The sequence below is a fragment of the Morus notabilis genome, unplaced genomic scaffold (genome assembly GCF_000414095.1).
Source record: "Morus notabilis unplaced genomic scaffold, ASM41409v2 Scaffold175, whole genome shotgun sequence".
Taxonomy (NCBI): Eukaryota; Viridiplantae; Streptophyta; class Magnoliopsida; order Rosales; family Moraceae; genus Morus; species Morus notabilis.
In genome coordinates, this window is record NW_010365332.1 from 157,301 (window position 1) to 167,964 (window position 10,664).

At 34.8% G+C, this 10,664-nt stretch overlaps 2 protein-coding genes across 3 annotated transcripts in view; both read right to left on the minus strand.

Annotated features, from left to right (window-relative positions):
• Positions 1-3,251: 3,251 nt before the first annotated feature.
• Positions 3,252-5,886, minus strand: LOC112093503 (stearoyl-[acyl-carrier-protein] 9-desaturase 5, chloroplastic-like). Its single transcript, XM_024172077.1, has 2 exons — positions 5,883-5,886; positions 3,252-3,727 (listed from the first exon to the last, which is right to left on the minus strand). Exons 1-2 carry the CDS (start codon positions 5,884-5,886, stop codon positions 3,252-3,254), a joined length of 480 nt encoding a protein of 159 aa, XP_024027845.1.
• Positions 5,887-7,393: 1,507 nt separating this feature from the next.
• LOC21392932 (ATP-dependent DNA helicase 2 subunit KU80) overlaps positions 7,394-10,664 on the minus strand; it is a 6,655-nt gene continuing 3,384 nt past the window's right edge. The window contains exons 6-13 of one of the 2 annotated variants that reach the window (XM_024172093.1): positions 9,932-10,218; positions 9,614-9,809; positions 9,271-9,477; positions 8,720-8,880; positions 8,634-8,640; positions 8,197-8,526; positions 7,980-8,110; positions 7,394-7,829 (exon numbers count right to left, since the gene is read on the minus strand). In XM_024172093.1, the coding sequence (XP_024027861.1) occupies positions 7,769-7,829; positions 7,980-8,110; positions 8,197-8,526; positions 8,634-8,640; positions 8,720-8,880; positions 9,271-9,477; positions 9,614-9,809; positions 9,932-10,218 (1,380 nt within the window). In that variant the 3' untranslated portion in view covers positions 7,394-7,768. Of the gene's footprint in view, positions 7,833-7,979; positions 8,111-8,196; positions 8,527-8,633; positions 8,641-8,719; positions 8,881-9,270; positions 9,478-9,613; positions 9,810-9,931; positions 10,219-10,664 lie in introns of both variants that reach the window. The other variant, XM_024172092.1, reaches the window with a different exon arrangement.

Here is a 10,664-nt window from a genome sequence, read left to right on the forward strand (position 1 = left end):
CTCTCTCTCTCTCCTAAACATATTCAAATTAGATCTCTCCCCTTACAAACTTAAATCAGATTTGGGCTGGCACAGAAGGGATGCGATTGAAGGGGGAAGGGGGCCTACGACGTAGTCTTTCTCAGTGACATGAGCTATGGGGGTGTGAAGATGATAGCTGGTGGCCGACAGATGAGTATTGGGGACAGGTCTGCAAGTTTGGTGGTGGTGTTGAGCAAGTTAAGATCTATGGTGATGGTGGTGTAGGTGGGCTGTAAGTTTGGGTATTTTGCTGAGATTCTCATAAATATGATTCGATAATGGTCGGAGGCCGACGAGGTGGGGCTACAATTGTGGTTGATATGCGACAGTGTCTTGGGTCTTGGTGAGGCTTTGAACAGTGAATGAATTTTGATTAAATTTGTCTTTTCTTTTGTTTAAGTCATAAATTTTTTGAGTTTTGTATGGTAATCACATTCCCGGAAAAATGAATAACATATTGAGTGGGATTGAGATTACCCTAGTGTTGTCAAACGTGTCGTGCTGGGCCGGCATGGCACGCTTGACCCCTGGCCCATTACGGGCCTAGGCTGTGCCTGGGCCGGGCCTGAAAGGAAAAACTCAGGCCCCGGTCCAAGCCCTTGGCCCCGGTCTAAGCCTTTGGCCCTAGTCCAGGCCCTTGGCCCTAGTCCATAAGGGCCAAGGCCGGGCCTGGGCCCAGGCCCTTCACGGGCTAGCCCAGGCCCTTCACGGGCCGGCCCCGGCCCTTGTATTTTTTTTAAAATTTAATTAAAAAAATATCTCATATGCCCTAAAAGATGTGATTTTATTGAATTGACGTAATAGGAGTACACATAAATGACTACCTCGTTAAAAACCTTACTAAGTAAAACCCGTGGGGAGATCAGGACAAAACCTTAGCGAAGGAAAAAAGAGTGCAGTAGCTAGGAATAGTAAATTCTAAACCTAAGTGCTTCTAGAAGATTCTGTTATTTCTAAGTTAGAAAAATATTCTTGCATCGAATCATCTGTGTATTGTTGTTTTCGTCTTCTAGCATCTTCCCAGTCTTTAACGCACATTAGTCCCTCCAAGATATTTGGATGCATTCTTCTTTTCTTCTCGTTAAGAATTTGGTTGCTTGCACTAAAAGCTTACTCTGATGCTACCGTTGACACTGGAATTGTAAGAATGTCACGAGCTATTATGGACAGTGTTGGAAAACGATCGGTCTTGCTCTTCCACCACTGTAAGATGTCTAGTTTGTCGTCATCGATTATAAGATTTACTTCAAAATATTTGACTAGTTCCGTAAACGTTTGTGTTGAGGACGATCCTGACGTTTTCTCTTTCTTCTTCAAGAAACTCCACGACGATCCTTTAGGCCCCAAACTGGTAGTTGACGACGAAGTTCCCTGTTCTTTTTTACCTGTGCTATATTTTGCTTCATACAAACTAAAAACTTTTTCTAACATTTTCTTAGCGTCAGTAATACATAGTTGCATATCTATTTCTAAATTCTTTGCGGTAGCAGTCATCAATGATTCAGTTCCATCTACTCCGCACCTAGGATCTAAAATGGTTGCCCATGCATATAACATAGGACAACCTGACCAATAACTTTTAAATTTATTTTTCATTAAGTTAACTATATTTCCAAAAAGTTTTGTATCCCTATAATAAGAAAATGTTTCTGAAATATTAAATAGTTGATGTAAAGCTAAATGTGCAGTAGGATAATAAACTTCAGAAAGTAATTCAGTAGCATTGTAAAAAACTTCTAGAAATTTAAAAAAATACTCAGCAATCGGCTAATCAGGATCGAAAATTAAAATTTGATTGTTCTTACTGTTTACGTATGTCGTGATAAGCTGTGAATACGGGAGTGCTGCCTTCAACATTAAATATGTTGAATTCCACCTATTTCTCACGTCAGTTGGAAACTTTCTTGGGCGCATCTAGCTGTTCCTGCAATATTATTTGAATTCTTAGAGCTGAGCTCCAGAACTAGATATGAATGATAATGATTCTCTAATATTTGTAAGATTAGCTGATATATGTTCAATTCTTGCCTGAACTACTAAATTAATTATGTGACATGCACACCGTTGATGAAATATTTCCCCTCCAAATGCTGGTTTCAAACTACGTTTAAACAAATTAATTGCAGATGTATTAGCTAACGCATTATCAAAAGTAATTGTTAAAACTTTATCTTTTATCCCATAAAAGCCAAAAATTTCCATTATTGTACTAAAAATAGCTGTTGCGTTATGAGGATATGGACATAAACGAAAATCAATTATTCTTTTTTGTAAAGCCCAATCGTCATCAACGTAGTGCGCTATGACACATAAATATCTAGTTTTATTGCACCCCTCCCACAGATTAGAAGTGCAAGAGACAGTGGCATTAAAAGTCTTAAAATTATCAACAAGAGATTGTCTCATTGCATAAAAAACTTTCATGCAATCAGAATGAGTTATGTTTCTACTTACCCGTTTAAATTGTGGGCAAAAAGCTGTCTGGATGAATTATTCGAACGAGGCATCATCTACAAAAGAAAGAGGCAATTCGGCACTAGCTAGAAATTTAGCTAGTGCCTCAAGAGCACGTTGTGCATCGTATGTAAAATTTTGCAACCCCTGTGATGTGAGTGATAGTGTTTGTTGGCGGGAGTCCACACTCCCACCTTGGTACAACGGGAGACATATTTTCCAATGTCTATCCAGATGACCAGTACCCCCACCCCTTTGGTCCAGGGGGCCCTTCGCGGGCCCAACGTGCGGCACGTGACGGGCCTCCCGTTTGGCCCGTCACATGCCAAACGGGAGGCACGTGACGGGCCAAACGGGAGGCCGTCACGTGCCGCCCGTTGGGCCCGCGAAGGGCCCCCTAGACAAAATGAAATGGGATGTTTCATGGGCCGTTTCGCGGGCTTGGGCCGGGCCGAACAAGGGCCTAATCAGGGCTTGGGCCAGGCCGAACAAAGGTCGTGCTGCGGGCCTCCACGTACTTAGGCCGTGCTTGGGCTGCGAGCTGAGAAGCTAAGGCCCAGCCCTAACCCATTACACGTGCCGTGCCGGCACGGCCCGTAACAGTAGCGAATCAGGCCGTGCTGAATCCGGCACTATTACAAGATGGGCGGGGCCGTCCATGGACGGCCCGGCCTATTTGACACCTCTAGATTACCCTATTTCGAGATAAAGTGAATCCCATAGGATTGATTTTTTGAGAATAAAAAAATCTCAATTCTTGTACCAAACATATAAATTTATAAGATTCTCATTCTCACTTTCAGGATTATTGCATACGAAACGTCCTCTAAGTGTTCCAAAATCTCTCTATAGTCAGTGGCAGTGTAAACGCCAATGCAAGAGGTGACCTTACAGAAATGGTGAAAGAGATTGTTGTCGTATCCATCATGCTTACAGTGAGCAGGCATTGAGGTTCTCCTCATCGTGGTGTTTGCGAAGGCCAAAACGATGTCGTTTGGGTCGAGCTTGAAAAGCTTGGAGGCTATCTTGGTGTAAGCAGCCTCGTGGCGCTTCTCGTCCGAGGCAATGACTCCACGGATTTGGGCAAGGTTGGAGTCTCCATACTTGATGGCAAGTTTGGCTGTGTTTCTGTGAGATATAAATGCTGCCCTTTCTTGGAATGATATGTAGATGGTGAAGAAGTAGGGATTGTTTCCGGTTCCAAATTCCAATATCCTACGTGTGTCTATATATATAGACACCGCACGTGAAACTGACCCAACACACTTTAAAAGTCTAACTTGATTTAAAAGGCTAACCTATTAGGTCTTGAGTCCTTCTATGTATATAAATCACTTCACATTCTCATCCACTTTCTATATATTTTAACTAAAAAAAAAATATGCATACATAAAGACATACAAATCTTTTGTTATGGGACTTAAGTAACATGTAAAAATAGAAAGAAAAATTTTTAAAAAGTCAGAACACTAGAGAAATTCTATAATTATTAAATTTTAAAAGTTGTAAAAGTAAACTTTTGTTTTAAAAATAATTAAAAATATAAAAGTTGCAATGATTGCATAAAAAAGTAAATATTTTAACCAATAGCAATTAAATTCTAAATTTTTTATGTATTATGCTTGGTGGAAAATTTACCACAAAATATAGCATATGAGAAATTTGACACAACAAATAGTATTATATTGGAGAATATTTTTTACACTCAAATACTAAATTTATAATTACTACATTAATTATAGCATTTCATTGTTAATGTTCTTAAAATAAGTTAAATAGCAAACTTATAAAGTAATCACTGTAAAAAGAAAATTCTATTTTACTTTTCTTCCAAAAAAACAATTTTTTTTTTGTCATGATGACCTATCCATACAATAATATCTCTTTGTATCTCATTATTTATTGTTGTTTTACGTTAAATAATCTTCTTGAATGTTGTTTTCAAAAAGTTATGTGATAGGGTATAAAAATACTTCATCGGCAAATTTTTTTTCTTCTAAACTTTTAGATTTTAATAGAATTTTGTCACCTCTATATACTTTTGTTAATGTGATTGAACTATTAAAACTTAAAGGTCACAAGTGTACAATATCAAAACTTATTCTGTACTTTCTTTTTTTTTGTCGGAAGAAAAATTATCACAATTAATTAAATACACACATGCTAAACTTGTATAATTCTTCTTTTTAAGTGCATAAAACCCATATATTTAAATAATTATGGGTAATTATATTCACACTCGTTTTTTTACTTTTCACACTCCCTTTTAACTATACACTCAACATAATTAAACTAAATTAAATTAAATTTTTTTACACACTCCTTTAAAATTAAAGTTAATTTTAGAATAATAAAAGTGTGACTTAATGCCTTTAAAATTATGTAGGGTGTGAATTTAAAAAAAGTGTATAGAGAGTAAATACAACCATCTAAAATTAATTTTGTCTTGCCATCACCAAACATTTTGGTGGGGCTTGGAGTAACATCTTTTCAATGGCAACAGAAATCGCGATCGTCGTATTAAAAAATACTAAAGGATTATGATTATACAATACCACAATTAGTAATATGACTTAAATTATACAAATAAATATCTGTATATACACAAAACAAGTAGTACACATAGACATAGAACTTTTATTTGAAGGCGTGTGTTTATATGGGCCTTCATAAGACCAAACCTTCACACACTGAAGATTCTTCTTTTTCTTTTCTGACAAACAAAAAAAGAAAATTCTTCTTTTCCAAGAATTTTTTTCTTAAGAAAAGGAACAGTAGTTAAAAAAGAAGGTAATAGTGTGAACTCTTTTCCCTTATTATTGTTAATTTTTCTTATCTCTACTCATAAATGTAGGTTCTGAAAGTTAGATTAACTTAAAATCACATTAAATTAAAAAAATTTATATAAAACTGATAAAATCAAATATAATTTTAACAGTTCAAAAGAGCTCTACTGATAGAGTATTTTTTTCATATCCTATTATAAAATTCCCATTTTTCTTGAACCTCGACATCATTAAAAATGAGAGCATTCAAGAATTTTGTCTATTTTTCTTTTTTCTTTTTTTTGTTTTTTTGCTTGTACTGGAATTTTATCTACTTAATCAAAGAAAGAAAAGATACTCCAGGAAATAATGCCCCTATTTATTTCAACAACTCAAACTATTATTTAAGATTTAAACTATTGACAATTGTTTAAGGATAACTCAAATTATTGATTTTAGAATTTACTTTCCCCCTTAAATTTTTACAATTCGAATTGTTATTTAAGAGTTCAATAGTTTCAGATTCTACTTTTTCTCTCTCTCTAATGTCAATCTTAAAAATGTCATAACTTATTCGTTTTAATTCCGATTGAAATGATTTTTTTTAATGTGTTCATAATGCAAAGAGAAACAAATCCATACCCATATTACATATTTTTTAATGTCATTTATATGAAGTTTTATAAGATTTATTACAAAACTCTAATGATAATTTTTAACACTTTATCTAAATACAGTTCAAATTTTATTTCCAATTTAAATTATAAATTTTTTTCATATATAAATAACAGTTCGAATCACAGTTTAAATCACCGCAATTTAAATTCTATAATTTTAATTAAAAAAGTTTAATTATTCACAATTAAAATATTGGATAGGAAAATAGCAACTTTTTTCTTTAAAAAGAAAAAAAGTAGAGGACCAGTCTGCACCATTTCTAGAATAGACTGTCATTAGTGTACCTCGCTTGTATCCTTCCGATCCCACGTGAAAAAAAGGATTATTGTCTTTTCCTTCTTTTTTTTTTTTTTTCCCTTGTTCTCCTTCCCTCAACGATTTTAATCTAGAAATTCGACTTCGTTCACTTCGTTGATTCGAGTTTAGAATTCGAGTTTTTTTACAGTAAAAAACTCTCACAAACAATCACATCTAACTTTTTTACTACAGTAAAAAGTTCTCACATAAAATCACATCTCAACTCGAATTCTAAACTCGAATCAGCGAAGTGAACGGGACCTTTATTTTTAGATTTTTTTTTTCCAAACTCTTTTTGTGCTTGTTTTTTTAAAGGAGAATGAAGTAAATAGCACATGTACTTAAATAATTAAAATAAATAGTAAATTCTAAAGTTATTTAAAATAAACAAATAAACAACAGTAAATTAAAAATTTACATAAGTTGTAAATAGAAAATTTATGTGGTAAAAAAAAAATTTACTGCTATTAACTTTAAATATTTTAAAATTTGTTATTTAATTAATTCTATTTCGTAAAACTGCTATTTAATTTTTGCTTTTTTTATTACTTCTTTTTGAAGAAAATAATTGCTATTATTTAATTTAGTCGCAAAATTTTCTTCTTCAAGTAGAGTGGCAGCTAGAAAATGACAATAAAAAGACCGAAAAGAGCATTTTAAAAAAATAGAAAAGGAGGGAAAAACAGAGATAAACGGAGAGAAAATTGTGAGATGATTGACAATAGAAACTCGATGAAGGTGAGAAAGAAGATGGATGTGACGGAGAAAGTATGGAAAGTAGCAAAAAGATTATTAACCCTTTTCGTGCTTTTATATATATATATTATTTGTTCAGCTATGTTATTAATTTCAGATGTTCAACTAATAATCACTTTATAGATTGTGCACGAAATAGCGTCTACCTTCAACGTATTATCAACGTAATTTAAAAATTTTTAAATGCTTTTCAACTGACTTTTTCATCTTTAACGTTTTGAGTCCTAAGTTTCCCAAACTTACTTTTAGCAAGTTCTTGGAATATAATTCTACAGCAACAGAAATATCAGTTTTATTTTTAAATTTTTTTTTTTTTTTTGCAAGGAAAAGGAAAGATCAGTTTTTTTCTCCGGCGAGAAAAAGAAGGATCAGTTTTTTTTTAATAAAAAAAGATCAGTAATATGTAAATCAATATACCCATATAAAACCAGTTTAATAAAAGACCAAAAAAGGAAAAGAATATACAATAGACACTGAAATAAATAGCAGCAAAACACAAACTAAAACCCCACCTTTACACCACGAAAGCAAGTATCTTAGATCAGCCATCTGCATTTCCTCTGCGTTATCCCAAAGAAAACGCCATTCCTGTGATTCCAGAAAGACCTTCCAATACAGAAGCAAATCCTGGAACCCGAACCTCGAAGTGTATTTGCGATTAATCCCCGCGTGTTTTTAACAAAATTCGGGTTAATGCCATCCAAGCAGCTCTCTAATGTTGATCCTAGACCAAATCCAAACATGAAAGAGGACGATACAAACTCAACAGAAGATGCAAGCGATCCACTCAAAAGTCTTTATTCCAACATTGGCTCCGATTTAACCACAAAACTTCTAGCTTCGTCTTCGGTAACTTCACTGCTTAGGAAAACAAGTTGAAGCACAATTAAATGACTGCTAAAATAGGAAAAACCAAATCTGGGGTGCCAAAAACCACAAAAAAAATGAATTAAGTAAATTAAATGAAGAGGAACTTCCACAGCAGGGAAGCAAACTAAGAAGTTTTACCTGTCTGGGGCTTCTGACTTAGATATCAAGGTGAGTTCTTTGGCTGCAAGGAATTCATTAAAACTTCTGAGATTTTTCTCCTTGCAGAATTTGCAAAGATGGCGCAGAAAATCATTGAATTGTTTTGGTTCCTGCACAGGACAAATTCAGTTAATATGAAAATGCCAACATTGATCTATATTTGTTGTGGTGTATTCAGAGAGAGAAGCGGTCATACTTGCTCAAGGATACAAGCCTTCCGAATGGCTACTAAACATTCTGCCGCTTTAGGATAATTATCGCCGTCGTACGAGTCCTCCACTAAGTAAAATATCTTGTTTTTCATTTCTGTAATGGCTTTATCAACCCAATTTGGACCATCCCTTCGTGAGATCATGGCTTCAAAATCTTGGATAGGAGTTATATCTCCAACTTTCTCAATCTTGATTGAAGATGTAGCTTCATTAGTATCACGATTCGCAGACTGAACATGAATCATTGCACAATCCTCACCCCCGTTTGATCCGGAAGGTTTTTCTCGTAATAACTGTCTAGATGACCCCTTGAGCTGCAAAACATATCATACTTCAAACTTTAAACTCTAATCCAACTGGTGATACGGAACAAAACTTTTAAAATGCTCGAGTAAAAAAAAAAAAAAAAAAAAAAAAAAACCTTTGGGGTCGCTGAGATTGGTGTACTCGCGAACCTCCCTGCCGGACATTACTATACTAGTGTTGAGATTTTTAAATTACTTGAAATTTTCTTTGAGTTCAAAAGCTCTACGAAATTCATCAAGAACAGACTCATTGTGAGAAAGAAGTTCTGGATCGGATTCAGTGATCTTCCTAAGAGTTTCATCAAGTGGAGGTACAGCTGCATCTGGGTTATTCCATTTCACCTCGAGACAACGATAGAAACGCTGAACACAAACAACAAGTTCAGTTTCGTTTACAGGCCACGAAAGCAAATATTAAGAGGCAAAAGGCCTCGAGCAAACTCTCCTTGATCAATCTCCAGAAAAGCTCTCAAATAAATTGCAGTTCTGAAAAGGATAATTCAGTAAAAATAAAACAAAATAATACTAATACTAATAAGCATTTTGCAAATGAAAATCAGCATATCCATAGCCTTGAAACCACAAAATATGCAAAAATTATTATTCAAGAAATAACCATATATCAGAGCATGGTTCTGTTTTTATTGGAGAATATATGTAGGAGCATATATGCTTAACTATAAAAAGGAATGAAGGAACCAAGAGACTCGAGAGAATAAATCTGTGCCAAAAGAAGATCTTACAAATGAATACCTCCAGCACAGGATTTGGTGTAAGGTCAGGCGGCAGAGCTTCCTCTTTTCCAGGAGGTGCAAGATCAAACATCCGTACGAAGTTATCCGCTGCCTCTTGTTGTTGTTCAGTTGGCAGCCACGAATCTGGGAAATTGCTGAAAGAGGGGAACTGAAATTCTCGGACATCCTCAGCAAAAGGAAGCACGTTGAAGTAAAATGAATCAGGCTGTTCATGCAAATAACCAGAAAACACATCAGATCAACAGTGAATACAAAACCTTGAAAAGAAAAAGAAACAGTTGACAAATGCACAAGTTGCCAGGAAAACACAAACCCGCATATTTCAAGTCTTGCAAACTTACAATATTTTCTCGACCAGATATATTTGGTGTCAGGACCCCCACAACAACACTTCCTTGACCTTGTCTCCACACACAACGTACAATTGCTACCTTATTAGCTTCTTTCATAGCTCTTGCTAGGGCAGAAACAGCAAGAATGGCCCTTGTATTTCCCGGTTCAGGAATGAAAATATTGACATCTTTCATATAATAGTGCCTTTAATGTATTCATGTCCGGGTCAAGGCCAAAACGGGGAGAAAAATTAATCAGACACTGTTTCAACTGATACATTGAATTTGAAACTAATCACATCCAAATCAAAGCAGATAAGGCGTTACCGCATAATGTTCTCAGCATCTGTAAATCCTAGAAGCTTCACACTCTTTTCTGGTTTGAACTTGACAGCATCCCATTCAGCAGATGAGATAGGAACAACTTGAGGTCCATAACGATAACCTTTTATCCGTTGTTCTGGAGGAACAAATTTATTAGGATCTTCAACACGTTTGTACTGATAATCTACCTTGACCTCGTGTGTGGCAAATTTATCAGTTGGAGGGGCTCTATCAGAATATTTCTTTAAAGTTGGAATCTTCTCTTCTGTTGTTTTCTTGTAAACCCATATCTAATCACCATTCAAGTACTCAACAAAATAAATATTTTACATCTTCCAGTACTCATACTTAGGAAAGCAATTGTAATATTAGCAAACTAGCCAAAAGATTAAAAAACAAAATATAATTCACAGATTCTATATATTAGGAAAATAAATACGAGAAACTTACAATAAATATAAACCATAAAATGAAATGTAATCATTTCAAAGAATGAAACTGGTAATAAGATCTGAAATGCAATGAGCTAAATAGAACATAACCAACCTACGGAAATTGATGCTACATAGGTCAATGAGCTCTTAACAAGTTTAATGCATGTGATGGTATATAATAATCCTATCACCAACTTATGGCATGAATAATGTTTCCATAATGCAACATGTGAAGAATCACAACTTTTTTCTGTCTATAATGTCAAATTAATTACCATGTTCTTTTAATCCTTCCACCACCC